This window comes from Malaclemys terrapin, chromosome 12, assembly GCF_027887155.1.
Source record: "Malaclemys terrapin pileata isolate rMalTer1 chromosome 12, rMalTer1.hap1, whole genome shotgun sequence".
In the NCBI taxonomy this organism is placed as follows: Eukaryota; Metazoa; Chordata; order Testudines; family Emydidae; genus Malaclemys; species Malaclemys terrapin.
The window spans coordinates 50,103,814-50,126,783 of NC_071516.1; the positions used below are offsets into that span (position 1 = coordinate 50,103,814).

The following is a 22,970-nucleotide window of genomic DNA, read 5'->3' on the forward strand; positions in this document are numbered from 1 at the left end:
TTCTGTCGTTATTTCTCATTCCCTCGTTCTTTCCCTCCCCATCTCAGTCCCTCATTCTCTCGTTCTTTCTCACCTGTCTCGTTTTCTCATTCTTCCTCTCCCCGTCTCGTTCTCTCGTTCCCTCGTTCTTTCCCTCCCAGTGTTGTTCCCTTGTTCTTTCAATCGTTCCTTCTTTCCCTCCTCCACTCTCTCATTCACTCACTCTCTCTCTCTCAGCTGCGCTCGCCGGGGGCTCAGGTCCTGCAGGAGCAGCTCCCGGGGGTCACTGCCGTGGGGAGCCTAGACATCTCCGACAACGGTGAGTCTGTCCACCTGCCCTCGAGTCCCTGTATCCCTGCCCTGGGGGAGGGGACAGTATCTCAGCTCCCCTGACGTTCCTCTTCTCCCACCACTCGCTCCAGGTTTCGACTCCGATTTGCTGACGCTGGTCCCTGCTCTGGGCAAGAACAAATCCCTCAAACACCTCTGGCTGGGCAAGAACTTCAGCGTCAAGTCCCGGTGGGTGAACACTTCTGTCGTCCACCTTCTGTCCCGTCTCATTCGCCCTCTCCTCCACGGGAGAGAGAGGTCCTTGAGGAGCCTGTTCTAAACCTATTTTCCTCCGAGTTCACCTTCTCTAGTGAGGAGGTTGTGCTCCATGGGACCCAGTCTAGACTCATTGGATGGATGCTGGCTTCCATGGGACCCTTTCTAGACCCAGTGGATGGGCAATGGACCCATGGGACCCATTCTACACCCTTTAGATGGGCATTGGGCTCCATGGGACCCATTCTAGACTCATTGGATGGGTGCTGGGCTCCATTAGAACCTTCTAGACCCACTGGATGAGCATCGGTGCCCAATGGGAACCATTCTAGAGCAATTAGACTATGCTGCAAACATCTGAAAGAAATGGAGAATAGTGGAAGTAGAAAAGCTATCTAGAACCTCCCCAGCTGGGTGACCTAGAAAGCTGGCCAAGAGGTTTTGCATCTCTGATTAGGTTGATGTTATGAAGTCCAGTTATACAGAAACCCACCAAGCCTAGAGCATGGAAGGAAGTGATACAGCATGGATGACCTAGAAGACTAGCCAAGCAATGTTATGAGTCTACTGAGTTTGAATCTATAGAACCCAATTATCCAGAACATGCCCAGTCTAGAACACGGGAAAGGGTCTAGAACAGGGCACCTAGAACACTAGCCAAGCAATGTTGCAACTCTGCTGAGGTGGATGCTGTAGAGTCCAGCAATCCAGAACCCACCCAACTTAGAACATGAAGGGAAGGGCTCTGGAATAAGAGTCCTAGAAAAATTAGCAAGTTCCTGTTTAGCTTACAGCCAAGTCAGTGGTTGGACTGGTGAATTTACCTCCCAGCCTTGTCTCACCCCTCTGGGTGCTTAAGCCCGGCCTCTGTGTTCTCTCTGTCCAGGACGCTGGAGGAGATACTTCACAAGATCATACAGCTGATTCAGGAGGAAGATTGTGTGAGTCTGTCCTTCGTGAAAAGTGAACTTTGCTCTAAGGCAGGGGGCTATGGATCGGGATTCAGGGGAACCAGCAGAGTTGTGGGGGGCAGGGGATACCAGGGCTGACTCCCCTCTCTCCCCCCAGTCCCTGCAGTCTCTCTCCGTGGCCGATTCACGGCTGAAGTCCCGGACCAGCATCCTCATCAATGCCCTTGGCAGTAATACCTGCTTGAGCAAGGTGGACCTGAGTGGGAACGGCATGGAGGACCTGGGGGCCAAGATGCTGTCCAAGGCCTTGCAGATCAACAGCACCCTCCGGTGGGGGCTCCTGGAAGGAAGGGGACACTGGGATGCAGCAGGAGGTCCCATCAGGGGGCTGGGTGGGGGAGGGGGTCTCATGGGGGGGATTGGGGTTGGGGGAGGAAGTAAAGTCCGAGCAAGGGAAGTGGGTGCAGATTGAGGGGGTGGGGTAGCGGGGCTCTCAATGGCAGGAGAGTGGGGGGGATTGGGGCTGGCGTGAGGGGGTCTCACTGGGTGGGCCAGGGGAGGGAGTCCCATTGGGAGATTTGCAGGGGGGTTGGGACTTGTGGGGTTCTGTCAGGAGAAGTGGGGGGTTTGGGGGTTGGGAGAGGGGCTGGCACTGGGCAGGAGCAGGGATTGGGGTAGGGAGGGGAGAACTGAGGGGAAGGATCCCATGGGACTAGGAAGCACAGGAGGGGATACGGAAGGGGGGCCCTGTTGGAGGGAGGAGGGGAGGAGAGAGCCATTGGTGGGGACAGCAGAAGAGGGGGTCCTTACTGGAGAATGTGGGGAAGGGGGTTCCACTGGAGCGGAGGAGGGTGGACAGTTTGTATTAGCCAAGGCAGGGAACAGGGTTTCATCTGGTGTGTCATCACAGTGGGGGGCAAGAAGGACCCCAATATTGGGTGACCCTGCCTGGATCTCCCCTTTGCAGGAGCATCGCCTGGGACCGGAACAACACGACAGCACTTGGCTTCCATGATGTCGCCCGAGCCCTGGAGAAGTGAGTCTGGAGGGGGACTTCCTGGTTGAGAGTCAGCCCCTGACATCTCAGGGGTGCCCCCCAACCTGCACCTCATCGTCAGTCTGCATGCTTAGTGTTAGCATTGATAACAGGTGTCATTTCTCAGGTGTTTAATGCCTGCTTGCTGCTTAATTGTTTGTAATTCGTTTTTACTGGGGACGTGTGTGAACTGGCAGAGTTGTCTGGATGGTTTTGAGTTGAGTTGGGGGGTGGATTGGTTGTGTTGAGTTGAGGCAGTTAGGTTGTTGAGTAGGTGATTGGGTTGTTGGAGTGGATTACTGGTGCATTTGTTGGGTTGGTTGGTATTATTGGGTGGGTGGGTGGGTTACTGAATGGGCCTGGGTTGGGTTGGGTTATTGGTTTGGTTCAGTTGGCTTGGGTTATTGGTTGAATAGAGTCGGATTAGCTTGAGTTGGATTGGATTATTACTTGCATAGAGTTGGGTTAGGTTGGGCTGAGTTGGATTGAATTAGTGGTTAAGTATGTTGGGTTGGGTTGGGGTCTTGGTTGGGTGGAGTTGGGTTGGGTTCTTGGTTAGGTAGAGTTGGGTTGGGTCCTTGGTTGGGTGGAGTTGGCTTGGGTTTTTGGTTAGGTAGAGTTGGGTTGGGTCCTTGGTTGAGTGGAGTTGGCTTGGGTCCTTGGTTGGGTGGAGTTGGGTTTGGTCCTTGGTTGGGTGGAGTTGGGTTGGGTTCTTGGTTAGGTAGAGTTGGGTTGGGTCCTTGGTTGGGTGGAGTTGGCTTGGGTTTTTGGTTGCGTGGAGTTGGCTTGGGTCCTTGGTTGGGTGGAGTTGGGTTGGGTCCTTGGTTGGGTGGAGTTTGATTGAGTTCTTGGCTGGGTGGAGTTGGGTTGGGTTTTTGGTTGTGTGGAATTGGGATGGGTCCTTGGTTGGGTGGAGTTGGGTTGGGTTTTTGGTTGTGTGGAATTGGGTTGGGTCCTTGGTTGGGTGGAGTTGAGTTGGGTTTTTGGTTGTGTGGAATTGGGTTGGGTCCTGGGTTGGGTGGAGTTGGCCTGGGATATTGGAAGGGTCATTGGAGTGGTGGGTGTTTGGGTTGGGTTGTTGGGATGGCTGGATGATAAGAGGGAGGTGAACAATGCCTGGGATAATGGGCAGACAAGAAGTTGGTTGGAGGGTGACTGGAGGAGGAACAGGGGGTGATAATGGGGAGATGGGGTGTGTGATAACAGTGGGAGGGGGAGGTTAGATACCTGGGAGGAAGTGAGACCATAACTCTGACAGATATGAAGGGTAAGTCGCTGGGTATCTGGGGGGCCCTTTCCCAACACCCCCTCCCATTTAACCTCATACCCCTCCCTACAGCAACTACACCCTGAAGTACATGTCCTTCCCCATGAGCGACATCACAGCTGCTTACCGCAGTGCCCCAGAGAGGACGGACGAAGTGTGGCAGAAGGTGGGTAGAGCCCGGAGCTTGGTGGGAGGGGGTGGGGGTGTGACAAAGTGGGAATGTTCTTAATGTTTTTTCTGAATACTGTGTGGGTGCCTCAGTTTCCCCTATGCATTTCTTAAGTATCTAGGGGGTGGGATAAGGGTGTGTGATTGTTGCAGAGCCCTAGAGGGCAGGTGTGATGGTGTCTGCCCAGAGAATGGCCGACGCCCTGTCTCCTGGCAACTGATGGCCTGGGCCCCTCCCCTGCAAGGTGCCAACTGAAGGTGTTGGAGAACAAAGAGATCAGGTGACCTGGCCCAGGAAAGAGACAAAGGCCAGAGAAGGGGCTGGAGAGTTTCAGTTTGGAGCTGGCTGGGGAAACGGAGGGAGGCCCAGAACCGGGGTCTGACTCCCTACCCACCAAGCTGGACCTGACTGAGGGGTCCTGTTGCTGGTACCTACGAGCTCTGTTCTACGCTGTGGTCCTGTCGGCTAATAAACCTTCTGTGTCACTGGCTGGCTGAGAGTCCCAGTGAATCGCAGGAAGTGGGGGGTGCCGGGCCCTGACTCCCCCACACTCCGTGACAGGGAGGATCACAAGGGGACTCTCATCTGCTTCTCTCCCTTCCCTCCCCCCCCAGATCCAATGGTGCCTCCTCCGAAATGGCCATTCCCAGAAGTTCTCCCAGGAGCAGGCGTTCCGACTCCAGCAGGGGATCGGCACCAGCAGCGCCGAGCAAGTAAACGTTCCCATCTCCCCGTACCGTCCCCCACGGGCAGGGGGCTGACTGGCTCCGGGGGGTGGGGAATGGGACACAGGGCCTTTCCCCTCTGGGGGGCGCCAGCTCCAGGGTGGGACTGGCTGGCTCAGGGAGGCCGGGAATGGGACACGGGGCCTTTCCCCTCTAGGGGGCGCTGGTTCTGATCCGGCCCCAGGGCGGGGGTCCCGGCTGGCTCCGGGGTTTTTGCTAATAGCCCTGTCCCTCAGCAGATGATCAGACGGCTGTGCCTGCGGGTCCAGGAAGAGGTGAGGGCTCTGCACAGCTGCCCTGCCGATACCGTCCAGGAGGAGGTGCTCTACGCACGGGAGCTCATGAAGGAGGCCAAGAACTCGCGGGCGGTGAGAGAGACGCCTCCGTCCGGGCCCTGCCCCATTCCCTCCATCCCCACCCCTCTCGGTCCGGCCCCTGTTCCTCCCTCCCATCCCCTTCCCCTTGGTCTCACTTTCTGCCTGCCTTTCTTCTCTCTCTCTCCTCTCCCCAGATGTTCCCCACATCTGTACACAGCACCCTTGTCTGAACACTGCCTCCTCTAGCTGAGGCCACATTCAGTCCTGCTGGCCCAGACGGTAGCTCTCCAGATGTTACCACAGCTGTATCCCGTGTCCCTGACACGGCGTCTGCAGATGTTGACACATCTGGCTCTTCCATTGCCAGATACAAACTACCTCCCCAAAGATGCTACAACTGTATCCTCTGGTGGCCACTGTCTGCACAGCTGCATCCTCCATCTCTGGCCCAGTCACTAAGTCACCAGATGTTGCCACAGCTGTATTCCATATCCCTGGCTAAACACTGTTTCTGCAGATGTTGACACATCTGGACCGTCTATCCTCAGCCAGAAACTAGACCACTACCACTCCAGATGTTGCCACAGCTGTAGCCTCTATCCCTGGCCCAGGAATAAGCTCCCCAGATGTTGCCAGGTCTGGATCCTCTATTCCCAGGCAGACACTAGCTCTCCAGATGTTGCCACAGCTGTATCCTCTATCCCTCGTGGGACACAGTCACCCCAAGTGTTGCCACAGCTGTACATAGCTGGATCCTCCATCCCTGGCCTAGGAACAAACTCCCCAGATGTTGCCACAGCTCAGTGGCGTAGCCAGCTTCTAAGAGGAGGGGGAGCAAACATAAAAAAGCGCCCCCCCTTGGCTCCTCCTCTGGCCACGCCCCCTTGGCTCCTCCTCCGGCCGCTCCGCCCCTCCCCCCATGGCTCCTCCGGCCCCGCCGTGCCACACCCCCCCTCGCTCCTCTGGCCACGGCTGCCGGCCGCCATGCTGCGCCCCCCCCGCTCCTCCGGCCGCGCCGTGCCACACCCCCCCCTCGCTCCTCCGGCCGCGCCCGCCGCCCCCCCATGGCTGCCGGCCGCGCTGTGGGCCGCCAGCCTGCGTCCCCCCTCGCTCCTCCAGCCGCGGCTGCCAGCCGCATGCCGCCCCCTTTCCCCCCCGCTCCTCCGGCCACTTTTGGAAAGGTGGGGGAAGTGGCTGCTTCCCTTGCACCCCCCTAGCTATGCTACTGCCCCTCCCCCTGCGCAAATCTGTCCCTGTTCACCCCGCCCCTCTCTGTACGCTCTCCCCCCCCAGCTGTTCCCCAGCCTCTACGAACTGGGACACATCCTGGCGAGCGACGGGCCCGTCCGACAGCGACTGGAGTCCGTGGCCAATGAGGTCTCCAAGGCCGTCGACAAGGAGCTGCAGGTGATGAGCTGGGGACCCTGGGTCTCCCTGGGGGGGTTGGGAGACTCAGTGTGGGGGTACCCCAGGTCTCATTGGTGGGATTGAGGGGCTCAGTTTGGGGGGACCCTGGGTCTCATTAGGAGGGTTGGGGGACCCTGAGTCTCATTAGGAGGGTTGGGGGTTCAGTTTTGGGGGACCCCAGGTCTCACTGAGGAGTTGGGGGGCTCAGTGTGGGGGGACCAGCTCTGGGGCACTTGGGGGTGACAGTGTTTTGGGGGCCCCCCTCTCTGACCGGTGGGGTCCCTCCCAGGTGATCCTGGAGTCCATGGTGACGCTGACCCAGGAGCTCTGCCCCAGGGCCATGCAGGCTGCCGAGGGCCACAACAAGATGCTAGGGGCCGTGTCAGAGCGGGTGACCGTGCCCCGCAACTTCATCCGGGGGGCGCTGCTGGAGCAGGCCGGGCAGGACATCCAGAACAAGCTGAAGTGAGTCGGGGAGCGGGGACGGGGGGGCAGGAGTGGGAGCTGTGGGTGGAGGGGGCAGTGAGTGTATGGGGGGGTCCCCAAGGAGGGCTGGGTGGGGGTTTAGGGGGATGGGGAGCACTGTGGATCTGGCAGCTTGGGGTGCCCCGGGGGCTGCCCAGTCTCTGACCCCCCTCCCCCGTTTGTCCCCAGCGAGGTGAAGTTGTCTGTGGTGACGTATCTCACCAACTCCATTGTGGAGGAGCTGCTGGAGGAGTTGTACAGCACCCACAAGATCCTGGTGAGCCCCCCAAGGACTCCCAGCCCCCCACACTGATTCCCCAGCCCCCCCAGTCACCCCCAACCCCCTACAGTGACCCCCCAGCCCCCCAAAGACCCTCTAGACCCTACAGTGACCCCCCCAGACTTCCCAGTCACCCCCAGACCCTCACAGTGACCCCAGCTCCCCAATGACCCCCCAGCCCCCTACACTGGCTCCCAGCCCCCCACAGTGACCCCAGCCCCCCAATGACCCCCAGGCCCCTAGCCACCCCCCAGACTCCCACACTGACTGCCAGCCCCCCCCCAGAGACCCCCAGCCCCCCACAGTGACCCCAGTCCCCCACAGATATCCCCACCCACCAGAGTCACCCCAGGCCCCCACAGTCACCCCCAGCACTGACCCTCGCCGCCCCCTGAGACTCTCAGCCCCGCACCAGCCCTCATACACCCCACAGCCCCATCCCCCTGCTCCCACTGCATTACCCCTAGACCCTCATCTCCCCAACCCCACATGTCCCCAGGACCCCCACTTCCCCCTCTCTCCTCCCAAATGCAGAAGCTGTACCCCACCCCTACCTTTTCCCTCAGCCCCCCAAACCCTCCTCAGTCCCCTCTGACCCCTGGGTCATCCCAATAATAGCTCTCCCCTCCCCCCCCCCACAGACCCGGCACATCACCCACCTCCAGCAGCTCTCCGAGGGGCAGGGCGGGGCCGGGAGCTCTGGGGGGACCCCACTGGACCAGCCCCCCAGGAACCAGCTGAGAGATCAGGAGGAAATCACGGACGATGAGCTGGGAACCAGCATTGTAAGCAATGGGGATGGGGCACAGCCCTGTTGGCCCCTCTCCCAGCCCCCCACTCCCCAGGGCAGGGAGGGGACCCCCCATACCTGGCTCTGGGGTCACCCTGCTCTCCACTCTACAGGATACCATCGCTATCAAGAGGCAGAAACATGGCAGGAAAATCCGACCTGTCTCAGCTTTTATCGGTGAGTGACGATCGTGCATCTGATCTCCTCTTTCTCAATCCACCCCTTATCCATCCATCCCCCCCCTTATCCACCGCTTCATCCACCCATCCCCGTACACACCCCTCTATCCATCCATCCATCCCCATAAACACCCCTCTATCCATCCATCCATCTGTCCATCCACACCTCCATCCATCCATCCATCTATCCCCCCACCCCTTATCCACCGCTTCATCCACCCATCCCCATACACACCCCTCTATCCATCCATCCATCCCCATAAACACCCCTCTATTCATCCATCCATCTGTCCATCCACACCTCCATCCATCCATCCATCTATCCCCCCACCCCTTATCCACCGCTTCATCCACCCATCCCCGTACACACCCCTCTATCCATTCATCCATCCCCATAAACACCCCTCTATCCATCCATCCATCTGTCCATCCACATCTCCATCCATCCATCCATCCCCCCACCCCTTATCCACCGCTTCATCCACCCATCCCTGTACACACCCCTCTATCCATCCATCCATCCCCATAAACACCCCTCTATCCATTCATCCATCTGTCCATCCACACCTCCATCCATCCATCCATCTATCCCCCCACCCCTTATCCACCGCTTCATCCACCCATCCCCGTACACACCCCTCTATCCATCCATCCATCCCCATAAACACCCCTCTATCCATCCATCCATCTGTCCATCCACATCTCCATCCATCCCCCCACCCCTTATCCACCGCTTCATCCACCCATCCCCGTACACACCCCTCTATCCATTCATCCATCCCCATAAACACCCCTCTATCCATCCATCCATCTGTCCATCCACATCTCCATCCATCCATCCATCCCCCCACCCCTTATCCACCGCTTCATCCACCCATCCCCGTACACACCCCTCTATCCATCCATCCATCCCCATAAACACCCCTCTATTCATCCATCCATCTGTCCATCCACATCTCCATCCATCCCCCCACCCCTTATCCACCGCTTCATCCACCCATCCCAGTACACACCCCTCTATCCATCCATCCATCCCCATAAACACCCCTCTATCCATCCATCCATCTGTCCATCCACATCTCCATCCATCCATCCATCCCCCCACCCCTTATCCACCGCTTCATCCACCCATCCCCGTACACACCCCTCTATCCATCCATCCATCCCCATAAACACCCCTCTATCCATTCATCCATCTGTCCATCCACACCTCCATCCATCCATCCATCTATCCCCCCACCCCTTATCCACCGCTTCATCCACCCATCCCCGTACACACCCCTCTATCCATCCATCCATCCCCATAAACACCCCTCCATCCATCCATCTGTCCATCCACACCTCCATCCATCCATCCATCTATCCCCCCACCCCTTATCCACCGCTTCATCCACCCATCCCCGTACACACCCCTCTATCCATCCATCCATCCCCATAAACACCCCTCTATTCATCCATCCATCTGTCCATCCACATCTCCATCCATCCATCCATCCCCCCACCCCTTATCCACCGCTTCATCCACCCATCCCCGTACACACCCCTCTATCCATTCATCCATCCCCATAAACACCCCTCTATCCATCCATCCATCTGTCCATCCACACCTCCATCCATCCATCCATCTATCCCCCCACCCCTTATCCACCGCTTCATCCACCCATCCCCGTACACACCCCTCTATCCATCCATCCATCCCCATAAACACCCCTCTATTCATCCATCCATCTGTCCATCCACATCTCCATCCATCCATCCATCCCCCCACCCCTTATCCACCGCTTCATCCACCCATCCCCGTACACACCCCTCTATCCATCCATCCATCCCCATAAACACCCCTCTATTCATCCATCCATCTGTCCATCCACATCTCCATCCATCCATCCATCCCCCCACCCCTTATCCACCGCTTCATCCACCCATCCCCGTACACACCCCTCTATCCATCCATCCATCCCCATAAACACCCCTCTATCCATTCATCCATCTGTCCATCCACACCTCCATCCATCCATCCATCTATCCCCCCACCCCTTATCCACCGCTTCATCCACCCATCCCCATACACACCCCTCTATCCATCCATCCATCCCCATAAACACCCCTCTATTCATCCATCCATCTGTCCATCCACACCCCCATCCATCCATCCATCCCCCCACCCTTTATCCACCGCTTCATCCACCCATCCCCGTACACACCCCTCTATCCATCCATCCATCCCCATAAACACCCCTCTATCCATCCATCCATCTGTCCATCCACACCTCCATCCATCCATCCATCTATCCCCCCACCCCTTATCCACCGCTTCATCCACCCATCCCCGTACACACCCCTCTATCCATCCATCCATCCCCATAAACACCCCTCCATCCATCCATCTGTCCATCCACACCTCCATCCATCCATCCATCTATCCCCCCACCCCTTATCCACCGCTTCATCCACCCATCCCCGTACACACCCCTCTATCCATCCATCCATCCCCATAAACACCCCTCTATTCATCCATCCATCTGTCCATCCACATCTCCATCCATCCATCCATCCCCCCACCCCTTATCCACCGCTTCATCCACCCATCCCCGTACACACCCCTCTATCCATCCATCCATCCCCATAATCACCCCTCTATTCATCCATCCATCTGTCCATCCACATCTCCATCCATCCATCCATCCCCCCACCCCTTATCCACCGCTTCATCCACCCATCCCCGTACACACCCCTCTATCCATCCATCCATCCCCATAAACACCCCTCTATCCATCCATCCATCTGTCCATCCACACCTCCATCCATCCATCCATCCCCCCACCCTTTATCCACCGCTTCATCCACCCATCCCCATACACACCCCTCTATCCATTCATCCATCCCCATAAACACCCCTCTATCCATCCATCCATCTGTCCATCCATCCCCCCACCCCTTATCCACCACTTCATCCACCCATCCCCATACACACCCCTCTATCCATCCATTCATCCCCATAAACACCCCTCTATCCATCCATCCATCTGTCCATCCACACCTCCATCCATCCATCCATCCCCCCACCCTTTATCCACCGCTTCATCCACCCATCCCCATACGCACCGCTCTATCCATCTGTCCATCCATCCCCCCACCCCTTATCCACCGCTTCATCCACCCATCCCCATACACACCCCTCTATCCATTCATCCATCTGTCCATCCACATCTCCATCCATCCATCCATCCCCCCACCCCTTATCCACCACTTCATCCACCCATCCCCATACACACCCCTCTATCCATTCATCCATCCCCATACACACCCCTCTATCCATCCATTCGTCCATCCACATCTCCATCCATCCCCCCATCCATCCCCCCACCCCTTATCCACCGCTTCATCCACCCATCCCCGTACACACCCCTCTATCCATTCATCCATCCCCATAAACACCCCTCTATCCATCCATCCATCTGTCCATCCATCCCCCCATCCATCCATCCCCATAAACACCCCTCTATCCATCCAGCCATCCCCCCATCCCTTATCCACCGCTTCATCCACCCATCCCCGTACACACCCCTCTATCCATCCATCCATCCATCCCCATAAACAGCCCTCTATTCATCCATCCATCTGTCCATCCACACCTCCATCCATCCATCCATCCCCCCACCCTTTATCCACCGCTTCATCCACCCATCCCCATACACACCCCTCTATCCATTCATCCATCCCCATAAACACCCCTCTATCCATCCATCCATCTGTCCATCCATCCCCCCATCCATCCATCTATCCCCCCACCCCTTATCCACCGCTTCATCCACCCATCCCCATACACACCCCTCTATCCATCCATCCATCCCCATAAACACCCCTCTATCCATCCATCCATCTGTCCATCCACACCTCCATCCATCCATCCATCCCCCCACCCTTTATCCACAGCTTCATCCACCCATCCCCATACGCACCCCTCTATCCATCTGTCCATCCATCCCCCCACCCCTTATCCACCGCTTCATCCACCCATCCCCATACACACCCCTCTATCCATCCATCCATCCCCATAAACACCCCTCTATCCATCCATCCATCTGTCCATCCACACCTCCATCCATCCATCCATCCCCCCACCCCTTATCCACTGCTTCATCCACCCATCCCCATACGCACCCCTCTATCCATCCATCCATCCCCATAAACACCCCTCCATCCATCCATCTGTCCATCCACACCTCCATCCATCCATCCATCTATCCCCCCACCCCTTATCCACCGCTTCATCCACCCATCCCCGTACACACCCCTCTATCCATCCATCCATCCCCATAAACACCCCTCTATCCATCCATCCATCTGTCCATCCATCCCCCCATCCATCCATCCCCATAAACACCCCTCTATCCATCCATCCATCCCCCCATCCCTTATCCACCGCTTCATCCACCCATCCCCATACACACCCCTCTATCCATCCATCCACACCTCCATCCATCCATCCATCCCCCCACCCCTTATCCACCGCTTCATCCACCCATCCCCGTACACACCCCTCTATCCATCCATCCATCCCCATAAACACCCCTCTATTCATCCATCCATCTGTCCATCCACACCTCCATCCATCCATCCATCCCCCCACCCTTTATCCACCGCTTCATCCACCCATCCCCATACACACCCCTCTATCCATTCATCCATCCCCATAAACACCCCTCTATCCATCCATTCATCTGTCCATCCATCCCCCCATCCATCCATCTATCCCCCCACCCCTTATCCACCGCTTCATCCACCCATCCCCATACACACCCCTCTATCCATCCATCCATCCCCATAAACACCCCTCTATCCATCCATCCATCTGTCCATCCACACCTCCATCCATCCATCCATCCCCCCACCCTTTATCCACCGCTTCATCCACCCATCCCCATAGGCACCCCTCTATCCATCTGTCCATCCATCCCCCCACCCCTTATCCACCGCTTCATCCACCCATCCCCGTACACACCCCTCTATCCATTCATCCATCCCCATAAACACCCCTCTATCCATCCATCCATCTGTCCATCCACACCTCCATCCATCCATCCATCCCCCCACCCCTTATCCACTGCTTCATCCACCCATCCCCATACGCACCCCTCTATCCATCCATCCATCCCCATAAACACCCCTCCATCCATCCATCTGTCCATCCACACCTCCATCCATCCATCCATCTATCCCCCCACCCCTTATCCACCGCTTCATCCACCCATCCCCGTACACACCCCTCTATCCATCCATCCATCCCCATAAACACCCCTCTATCCATCCATCCATCTGTCCATCCACACCTCCATCCATCCATCCATCCCCCCACCCTTTATCCACCGCTTCATCCACCCATCCCCATACACACCCCTCTATCCATTCATCCATCCCCACAAACACCCCTCTATCCATCCATCCATCTGTCCATCCATCCCCCCATCCATCCATCTATCCCCCCACCCCTTATCCACCGCTTCATCCACCCATCCCCGTACACACCCCTCTATCCATCCATCCATCCCCATAAACACCCCTCTATCCATCCATCCATCTGTCCATCCACACCTCCATCCATCCATCCATCCCCCCACCCTTTATCCACCGCTTCATCCACCCATCCCCATACGCACCCCTCTATCCATCTGTCCATCCATCCCCCCACCCCTTATCCACCGCTTCATCCACCCATCCCCGTACACACCCCTCTATCCATTCATCCATCCCCATAAACACCCCTCTATCCATCCATCCATCTGTCCATCCACACCTCCATCCATCCATCCATCCCCCCACCCCTTATCCACTGCTTCATCCACCCATCCCCATACGCACCCCTCTATCCATCCATCCATCCCCATAAACACCCCTCCATCCATCCATCTGTCCATCCACACCTCCATCCATCCATCCATCTATCCCCCCACCCCTTATCCACCGCTTCATCCACCCATCCCCGTACAGACCCCTCTATCCATCCATCCATCCCCATAAACACCCCTCTATCCATCCATCCATCTGTCCATCCACACCTCCATCCATCCATCCATCCCCCCACCCTTTATCCACCGCTTCATCCACCCATCCCCATACACACCCCTCTATCCATTCATCCATCCCCATAAACACCCCTCTATCCATCCATCCATCTGTCCATCCATCCCCCCATCCATCCATCTATCCCCCCACCCCTTATCCACCGCTTCATCCACCCATCCCCATACACACCCCTCTATCCATCCATCCATCCCCATAAACACCCCTCTATCCATCCATCCATCTGTCCATCCACACCTCCATCCATCCATCCATCCCCCCACCCTTTATCCACCGCTTCATCCACCCATCCCCATACGCACCCCTCTATCCATCTGTCCATCCATCCCCCCACCCCTTATCCACCGCTTCATCCACCCATCCCCGTACACACCCCTCTATCCATTCATCCATCCCCATAAACACCCCTCTATCCATCCATCCATCTGTCCATCCACACCTCCATCCATCCATCCATCCCCCCACCCCTTATCCACTGCTTCATCCACCCATCCCCATACGCACCCCTCTATCCATCTGTCCATCCTTCCCCCCACCCCTTATCCACCGCTTCATCCACCCATCCCCATACACACCCCTCTATCCATCTGTCCATCCATCCCCCCACCCCTTATCCACCGCTTCATCCACCCATCCCCATAAACACCCCTCTATCCATCCATCCATCCCCATAAACACCCCTCTATCCATCCATCCATCTGTCCATCCATCCCCCCATCCATCCATCCCCATAAACACCCCTCTATCCATCCATCCATCCCTTATCCACCGCTTCATCCACCCATCCCCATACACACCCCTCTATCCATCCATCCACACCTCCATCCATCCATCCATCCCCCCACCCCTTATCCACCGCTTCATCCACCCATCCCCGTACACACCCCTCTATCCATCCATCCATCCCCATAAACACCCCTCTATTCATCCATCCATCTGTCCATCCACACCTCCATCCATCCATCCATCCCCCCACCCTTTATCCACCGCTTCATCCACCCATCCCCATACACACCCCTCTATCCATTCATCCATCCCCATAAACACCCCTCTATCCATCCATCCATCTGTCCATCCATCCCCCCATCCATCCATCTATCCCCCCACCCCTTATCCACCGCTTCATCCACCCATCCCCGTACACACCCCTCTATCCATCCATCCATCCCCATAAACACCCCTCTATCCATTCATCCATCTGTCCATCCACACCTCCATCCATCCATCTATCCCCCCACCCCTTATCCACCGCTTCATCCACCCATCCCCATACGCACCCCTCTATCCATCTGTCCATCCATCCCCCCACCCCTTATCCACCGCTTCATCCACCCATCCCCGTACACACCCCTCTATCCATTCATCCATCCCCATAAACACCCCTCTATCCATTCATCCATCTGTCCATCCACACCTCCATCCATCCATCTATCCCCCCACCCCTTATCCACCGCTTCATCCACCCATCCCCATACGCACCCCTCTATCCATCCATCCATCCCCATAAACACCCCTCTATTCATCCATCCATCTGTCCATCCACACCTCCATCCATCCATCCATCCCCCCACCCTTTATCCACCGCTTCATCCACCCATCCCCATACGCACCCCTCTATCCATCTGTCCATCCATCCCCCCACCCCTTATCCACCGCTTCATCCACCCATCCCCGTACACACCCCTCTATCCATTCATCCATCCCCATAAACACCCCTCTATCCATCCATCCATCTGTCCATCCACACCTCCATCCATCCATCCATCCCCCCACCCCTTATCCACTGCTTCATCCACCCATCCCCATACACACCCCTCTATCCATCCATCCATCCCCATAAACACCCCTCTATCCATCCATCCATCTGTCCATCCACACCTCCATCCATCCATCCCCATACACACCCCTCTATCCATTCATCCATCCCCATAAACACCCCTCTATCCATCCATCCATCTGTCCATCCACACCTCCATCCATCCATCCATCCCCCCACCCTTTATCCACCGCTTCATCCACCCATCCCCGTACACACCCCTCTATCCATCCATCCATCTGTCCATCCATCCCCCCATCCATCCATCCCCATACGCACCCCTCTATCCATTCATCCATCCCCATAAACACCCCTCTATCCATCCATCCATCCCCATAAACACCCCTCTATCCATCCATCCATCTGTCCATCCACACCTCCATCCATCCATCCCCGTACACACCCCTCTATCCATTCATCCATCCCCATAAACACCCCTCTATCCATCCATCCATCTGTCCATCCACACCTCCATCCATCCATCCATCCCCCCACCCCTTATCCACTGCTTCATCCACCCATCCCCATACACACCCCTCTATCCATTCATCCATCCCCATAAACACCCCTCTATCCATCCATCCATCTGTCCATCCACACCTCCATCCATCCATCCATCCCCCCACCCTTTATCCACCGCTTCATCCACCCATCCTCGTACACACCCCTCTATCCATCCATCCATCTGTCCATCCATCCCCCCATCCATCCATCCCCATACGCACCCCTCTATCCATCCATCCACCCACTGTTTCATCCACCCATCCCCTATACACCTCTCTGTCCATCCACCCTTTATCCACTGCTTCATCCACCCATGTATCCACCCTCCATCCATCCATCCACCCCTCCATCCATCCACACAACCCTTCCTCTGTCACTCGCCCTCTCCCCTCTCTCACTCTCTCTCTGCCTCCCCCCACAGGCGGGGCTGACCCAGACACTGATGGCGCACACCCCTGGGGCACTGACTCTCCGTCAGGGTGGCTCTCCTCGTCGACCAGCAGCCAGTACTCGCATTCCCGCAGCCCCTCCTTCGAGGGACTGGCCGAGCTCCCCACCGAGGGCTCCCGACTGGAGCACCACACCCGCGGCCGGCCCCGGCCCCCCCGCTGCGTCCCCCTGGGGCCCCGCCAGAACGTGAGTCACACCGACTCCGCCACCTCACTCAGCCACGCCTTTGATTTCTCCTCACTCCTCTGCCGGTTTCTCACCTTTGTTCCTTTTCCTAGTCCTTCGTTTTCTCATTCAGTCCCTCGTTTTCTCCTTTCCGCAGTCAGTTTCTCCTTCATTCGTTCATTTTCTCATTCCTTTGTTTTCTCGTTCATTTCTTGTTCATTTGTTTTGTCCTTTGTTTTTCATTTGCTTATTTGCTTATGTAGTAGAAAGAGAGTCTGTGGGATACAAGTACTGTGCTTCATTGACAATATACTTGGCTGCGTGCCTTCGTCCCTTAACAGATCTTGTGGTCATTGGGCAGTTTGCTCGAGTGCTGCCCTGCCGGCTGTCTGCCCAGAGCTGGGGCGGCACACAGAGAGAACACACACGTGCAGCCAAACATCTATCAACATCTAACCACAGTTTATTCATTTAGTCTCTCCATTTTGTGTCCCTTCTTTCATTCATTGGTTTTCTCATTCATTTGTTCCTTCTCTCATTCGTTTCCTTATTCTTATGTTCCTACTTTCATTCATTCATTCATTTTCTCATTCATTTGTTCCTTCTTCCATTCTTTCACTCATTTATTTTTTCATTCCATTGTTCCTTTCCTCATTCATTCGTTTTTTCATCTTCCCCTCTGTTCTCTTATTTGCTCCTTTGTTCAGTCTGTCGTCCATCCTCTCCTTTGTTCACTCATTCTTTTCCTTCTTTCTCTCTCTGTCTTTTCTCAATTGCATCCTTTTGGACTAACTCTTGCTCCAGCCCTAGAGCCTGATGGGTAATGAGCTGAAGCAGACAGATGCAGGTGGAAATTATCCCCCATCAAAACAGGAAGTCCTGGTTGCCAAGAGGCGGGACTTACCACTCCAACTGTAAAAGGGGGATGAGCCGGCCTTAAAGTAGGAATGGCCAGCTGAGCATTAATCTTTCTAATACTCCGAAACAGGAAGTCCTGCCCACTGGAGACGCTACTTCCTGTTTCCCCATGGAAAGGAGGAAGAGCCGTTCTTAAAGTGGGAGGGGTTAAAAGCTGTATTTCAAGACTCCGAAGCAGGAAGTCCAAGTCACTGGAGGCGGGACTTCCCATTTTGCCTGAGGGGACAGGGGGAGGGGGAGGAGCAAGTCTTAAAGTGACAGTAGCTAATTCCTTGCTTCTTACACCTCGCCTCGGCAGGCTCGGACACCGGGGTCCATTGAGCCCCAGCGGCAGGAGAATGGGACGGTGCCGCGACTGGATGAGGGGCTGGAGGAATTTTTTAGCAGGCGAGTCCTCACGCATAACACCAGGTGGGACAATATACCCCAGGGGTGCGGGAAAAGGTGGGAATCACCCCAGTCTGATTCTCTGCCCCCCACAGCTATCCACGGACCCCCAGAGACTACGGGGTGAGACCAGGTCCCTCGGACGCGCTGCCCCCCATGCAGAAGAAGAGGCGAAAGGGGATTTTCCATTTTCGGAGGCATCGGAGCCTCAAGGGGGAGAGGGAGGTTGAAGACACCGTGTGGGGGGCCCCCCACAGCTCCCCCGGCACCCCCCAGGGGACAGCAGATGAGCCCAAGGCACCAATGCAGAGTTCAGCCAGCCTGGATGAGGGGGAGGGGCAGGAACCCCGTGGAATGGGAATTCCCCTCCCCGGGATGGGGGGCAGCGGAGGAAGTGGGGTGAAGGGACTGCCACCCAGAGGGAAGCAGGTAAGGAGGCGCCGGGCTGCAGGGAGTGGGGCAGGAGGGGCCAGCAGGGGTCGCTGTGTTCAATTGCCTCTGTTTTTGTAGGGTCCCACTGCGGATCGTTCCCCCAACCCTGTGAGGGCGGAGTCAGATTATTTGGAGGCGGAGCTACTGCAGCCCTCCCGAGTCCACGGCATCGCCCTGCCCGGAATGGGGCGGAGCCTGGATGGGAAGAAAGAGGTATGTGGGGTGTGAGAGGAGGTGAATACCTGCAGGGGCGGGGCCTGAGGACAGGCCACGCCCACTCAACGCCTCAAGGTCCACAACTACATTAGCGGAAGGAGGGGGATTCTCAGGGAATGGGGCCAGAGGATGGAGACCACGGCCTCTGGATCCCTCATGGTCTGGACAGAAGTTGGCGAGGGAGGGGCTCTCCAGGGGCGTGGCCTGAGGGTGGCAGCCACACCCACTTAACCCCTGATGGTCTGGTCCTGACTCCCCTTTCCCCTCACTCTTGTTTCAGGGGGCGGAGCTGCAAAGGGCGGGCAGCCTACGGGATCGAGAGAGGAGGAGGTCCTCAGACGACTCAGGTAGGGGGGCACACCCCAAATTCTGCCCCTGCCCCTCTCCTAGCTCCCCCCAACCTGATACCCCCGTTTCTCTCTCCCCCACAGAAAAAGGGAGCTGGAGACCTCAGCCTCCCCCTCAGAGCTCCAAGCCAACATTTGCCACCATTCGAAGGGCTGAGGCCAGCTGGGATATTGGTAAGGGCTGCGAGCTTCCTCACAGCAGTGCCCTTGGGGCTGCGAACTTCCCCACAGCAGTGCCCCCAGAGCTGTGAGCGGTGGGAGGGATAGCTCAGTGGTTTGAGCATTGGCCTGCTAAACCCAGGATTGTGAGTTCAATCCTTGAGGGGGCCAATTAGAGATCTGGGGCAAAATCAGTACTTGGTCCTGCTAGTGAAGGCAGGGGGCTGGACTCAATGACCTTTCAGGGTCCCTTCCAGTTCTAGCAGATAGGATATCTCCTTATATTATTATTATTATTATTATTATTTCCCCGCAGCAGTGCCCCCAGGACTGTGAGCTTCCTTGCAGCAGTGCCCCCAGGGCTGCGAGCTTCCCCAGGGCAATGCTCCCAGCCAGCCAATCCAGGGCTGTGAGCTTCCCCACAGCAGTGCCCCCAGGGCTGCAAGCTTCCCAGCAGCAGTGCCCTCAGGGCTGAGAGCTTCCCGGCAGCAGTGCCCCCAAGGTCGTGAGTTTCCCTAGAGCAATTTCTCCAGCCAGGGGAGGAGCTCTGGGGTTGCGAGCTTCTCCACAGCAGTGTTCCCATTGCTCATGCGGTTTCTCCCCGTCAGCGGAGGAGAGCTCCCAGCTGGACCGGGAGGGGATAGATGTCTCCAGCGGGGCCCCCAGAGTGGAGATGGGGGAGAAGCCCCCAAGCCCCAGCTTCCCGGCATCTGGAAAGGTGAGGGGGGGCTGAAATGGCGGGAGGCTGGGGTGGTGAAGTTGGGGGGCAGAGGGGTTTATAAGCTGTGAGCTTCCCCACAGCAGTGCCCCCAGGAGCCCAGGGTGGGGTTTGGGGTGCTCTGTGGCATTACCGTGGGGGCTAACTGCTCTGATTATCTCTCCCCACCCAACCCCATTCCCTAGCTGGCCAGGGAGCCGTCCTCCGGCCCCCGCCTCCCCAAGCCAGTAGCCGTCCCCCGTGGCCGAAAGCCCCCGACTCAGCCGGAGAGGAGTCAGAGCAGCGAGGAGGGGGCAGATGGGGCCGGCCTCTCCGAGACTCGGACATCTCCCCCCATCGCCCGCCCCCGACCAGACCACTTGGAACCAGAAGGTATCGGGAGCAGAGATTGGGGCGCGGGGCCTGTCCCCTCTGAGGGCGCTGGCTCCAATCCGGCCCCTTGGAAGGGACTGGTTCAAGGGACAGGAATGGGACACGGGGCCTGTCCCCTCCGGGGGCCGCCAGCTCCCATCTGGCCCCAGGGCAGGGGACTGGCTGGCTCTGGGGGGTTGGGGATGAGACACGGGGCCTTTCACCCTCTCTCTCTTTCCAGGGGGCTCTGAGGGGGGGCGGAAAGTGACTCCCCTGAAACCCCAGCGAACGCGCCGGGCGCAGTCCTGTGACAAGCTGGAGTCAGATCGGGGTCGAGATCCTGGAGCCAGAGGTGAGACCCTGAACTGGGGGGGGAACAGGAGCCCGGGGTTGCGAGCTTCCCCCCCTGCAGTGCCCCCACCTGGGCTCTCTCTCTCTCAGGATCTAACCCCGTCCCCTCTCCCACCCCCAATAGGTCCCACTAAGGCTCCCCTGCCAGACCCCCCTCCGCCCCCACCCTCGGAGCAGCATCAGCCCCTTCGGAAACCCCGTCTCCCCATCTCCCGGCCTTTCCTCTCCGTGGACCAGACTAGGGGTGAGTAAAACGGCCCCTCTGGGCCACAGAGGGTTAACAACCCCCCACCCGGCCGTCCCCCCTCCACCCTGGTACCTTGTCTGTCTCTCCGCAGGAACCCAGGAGTCCGGGACAGACTGACGGACCCGCTATCCGTGTATCAGCCGTGCCACCAGCTGGGAGGAGATGGGGAACATGGAAGCCCAAGAACAGAGAGAGAGAGGGGAGGACTGGGCCTTCCCCAAGGTCCAGCCATGGCCCCCCCCCCAAAAAAAAACAATGATCAACCCCCCACACATGACCATGGGGCTGCAGACCTGACCTGCCCCCCCCCACCCTCCCGCCTCGCTTCCACTCCTCCGTTCGGGCCTGTCTTGTTCCCTCGCTTCTGCCCCCCCCCAATACTTTGAGGGACGGACCCCTGTTCCATGGGGTGCCCCCTGGAGGGAGGAGGCATCGCTCCCCCGGGAGGAAACAGGTGACGGGACTCTGAATGCGGCTCATCCCCCCTGCACCCCCCAGCCACCCACCCCCCATTTTCTGCCCCTCCAGGGTCACTGTCTATTTTCGGCTTGTACAGAACGAAGAGAGAAATAAATTCTATATGGCGACCGGAGCAGGCGCGGGGGGCGTCTCCTTTGTTCCTCCAGGGGGGCGGGGGGCAGGAGCGGCCCCTCTCCTGGGGGGGCCCGTCCCAATCTCGGGGGAGGGTCACAGACTGGGTTGTAGTTCTCAGGCAAGGCCAGCAGGGGTGCAGGGACACACACACGCGGCAGTTCTCAGCCCCTCCACCAGGGGGCAGCAAGGACACCCCCCCTCAACACATTCTGCTCCAACAGATTGTGTTGTTGTGTACCCCCTCAAAGCCCTTCACAAATCTTATGCGGGGGTGTGGGTGGGACACCACCCTTGTCCCGTTGTGTGCGAGTGTTGCTCTGTGCGTTTGTGGTGGGGCCTTAGGGCAGGTGGCTGGGGGAAGTGTTGTGGGGCTGGCTTGCCGTGAGCAGGGCGCTCCTGTGGTGGGTGTGTCCCTGTTGAGTTGTGCGTTGTTTCTGCTCGTACGAGTGGTATTTTGTGTGTGTTTGGGGGGAGGGGGCTCCTTGCGCTGACTGTCCTGTCGCTGTGTGGTGTGTCCCCACTGTGTTGTGTCTCCTTGTGCAGGTTGTGGTGGTTGGTGTGGTGCCTTGCTGGCAAGAAGTGTTGTGTCCCTGTTGTGTTGTGTCCCCAAGTTGTTTGCCTATGGGGGTGTTTGCAGCAGCTCCTTGCGCTTGTTGGCTCCCTGTGCTGTTCTGTGTGTCTGTTGTTTTGTGTGGTTATAGTGGGTCCTTCCTGTGTGTCCCTGTTGTGCAATACGTTATCTCTGCCCATGTGTGCATTGTGTTGTGTGTTTCTGGTGCTGCCTTGCTGTGAGCGTTGTGTCCCTGTTGTGTCTGTGTGTTGGGGACATGGCGTGTATTTGTGGTACCTCCTTGCTCATGTCGTCTCGGGGTGTGTGTGTGTGTGTGTGTGTGTGTGTGCACGCTCAGCAATTTCTTGGTGTGTATCAGGTCCTGGTGTTGTGCGTCCCTGTTGTGTGATGCGTTGTGTCTCTAAGGTGCCTGTTTGTGATGGCTGCTTGTGTCGTGTGTCCCCGAGTGTGTTCCAATCACACACACACACAAACACACACAGCCCAGCTGCAGCGTCGGGTCCCTGCCTGAGCGAAGGGCGGGGCCAAGCCGCCAAGCCCCGCCCCCTGCACAGCGCTATCTGGAGCGGAACGAGTGACCGGAGCAGAG

The 22,970-nt window shown here is 57.5% G+C and overlaps 1 protein-coding gene across 3 annotated transcripts in view; it reads left to right on the plus strand.

Annotated features, from left to right (window-relative positions):
* Window positions 1-21,804, plus strand: part of CARMIL3 (capping protein regulator and myosin 1 linker 3) — a 36,652-nt gene extending 14,848 nt beyond the window's left edge. The window contains exons 18-41 of one of the 3 annotated variants that reach the window (XM_054044880.1): window positions 217-298; window positions 402-498; window positions 1,412-1,466; window positions 1,594-1,766; window positions 2,404-2,472; window positions 3,812-3,905; window positions 4,523-4,621; window positions 4,870-5,001; window positions 6,244-6,357; window positions 6,647-6,822; window positions 7,012-7,099; window positions 7,744-7,887; window positions 8,006-8,069; window positions 16,897-17,111; window positions 18,307-18,419; window positions 18,491-18,824; window positions 18,906-19,040; window positions 19,324-19,390; window positions 19,475-19,564; window positions 20,158-20,267; window positions 20,453-20,639; window positions 20,860-20,970; window positions 21,094-21,213; window positions 21,308-21,804. In XM_054044880.1, coding sequence (XP_053900855.1) covers window positions 217-298; window positions 402-498; window positions 1,412-1,466; window positions 1,594-1,766; window positions 2,404-2,472; window positions 3,812-3,905; window positions 4,523-4,621; window positions 4,870-5,001; window positions 6,244-6,357; window positions 6,647-6,822; window positions 7,012-7,099; window positions 7,744-7,887; window positions 8,006-8,069; window positions 16,897-17,111; window positions 18,307-18,419; window positions 18,491-18,824; window positions 18,906-19,040; window positions 19,324-19,390; window positions 19,475-19,564; window positions 20,158-20,267; window positions 20,453-20,639; window positions 20,860-20,970; window positions 21,094-21,213; window positions 21,308-21,333 — 2,895 coding nt within the window. In that variant the 3' untranslated portion in view covers window positions 21,334-21,804. The remainder of the gene's footprint in view (window positions 1-216; window positions 299-401; window positions 499-1,411; window positions 1,467-1,593; window positions 1,767-2,403; window positions 2,473-3,811; window positions 3,906-4,522; window positions 4,622-4,869; window positions 5,002-6,243; window positions 6,358-6,646; window positions 6,823-7,011; window positions 7,100-7,743; window positions 7,888-8,005; window positions 8,070-16,896; window positions 17,112-18,306; window positions 18,420-18,490; window positions 18,825-18,905; window positions 19,041-19,323; window positions 19,391-19,474; window positions 19,565-20,157; window positions 20,268-20,452; window positions 20,640-20,859; window positions 20,971-21,093; window positions 21,214-21,307) is intronic. The other 2 variants (XM_054044882.1, XM_054044881.1) reach the window with 2 other exon arrangements.
* Window positions 21,805-22,970: the final 1,166 nt, after the last annotated feature.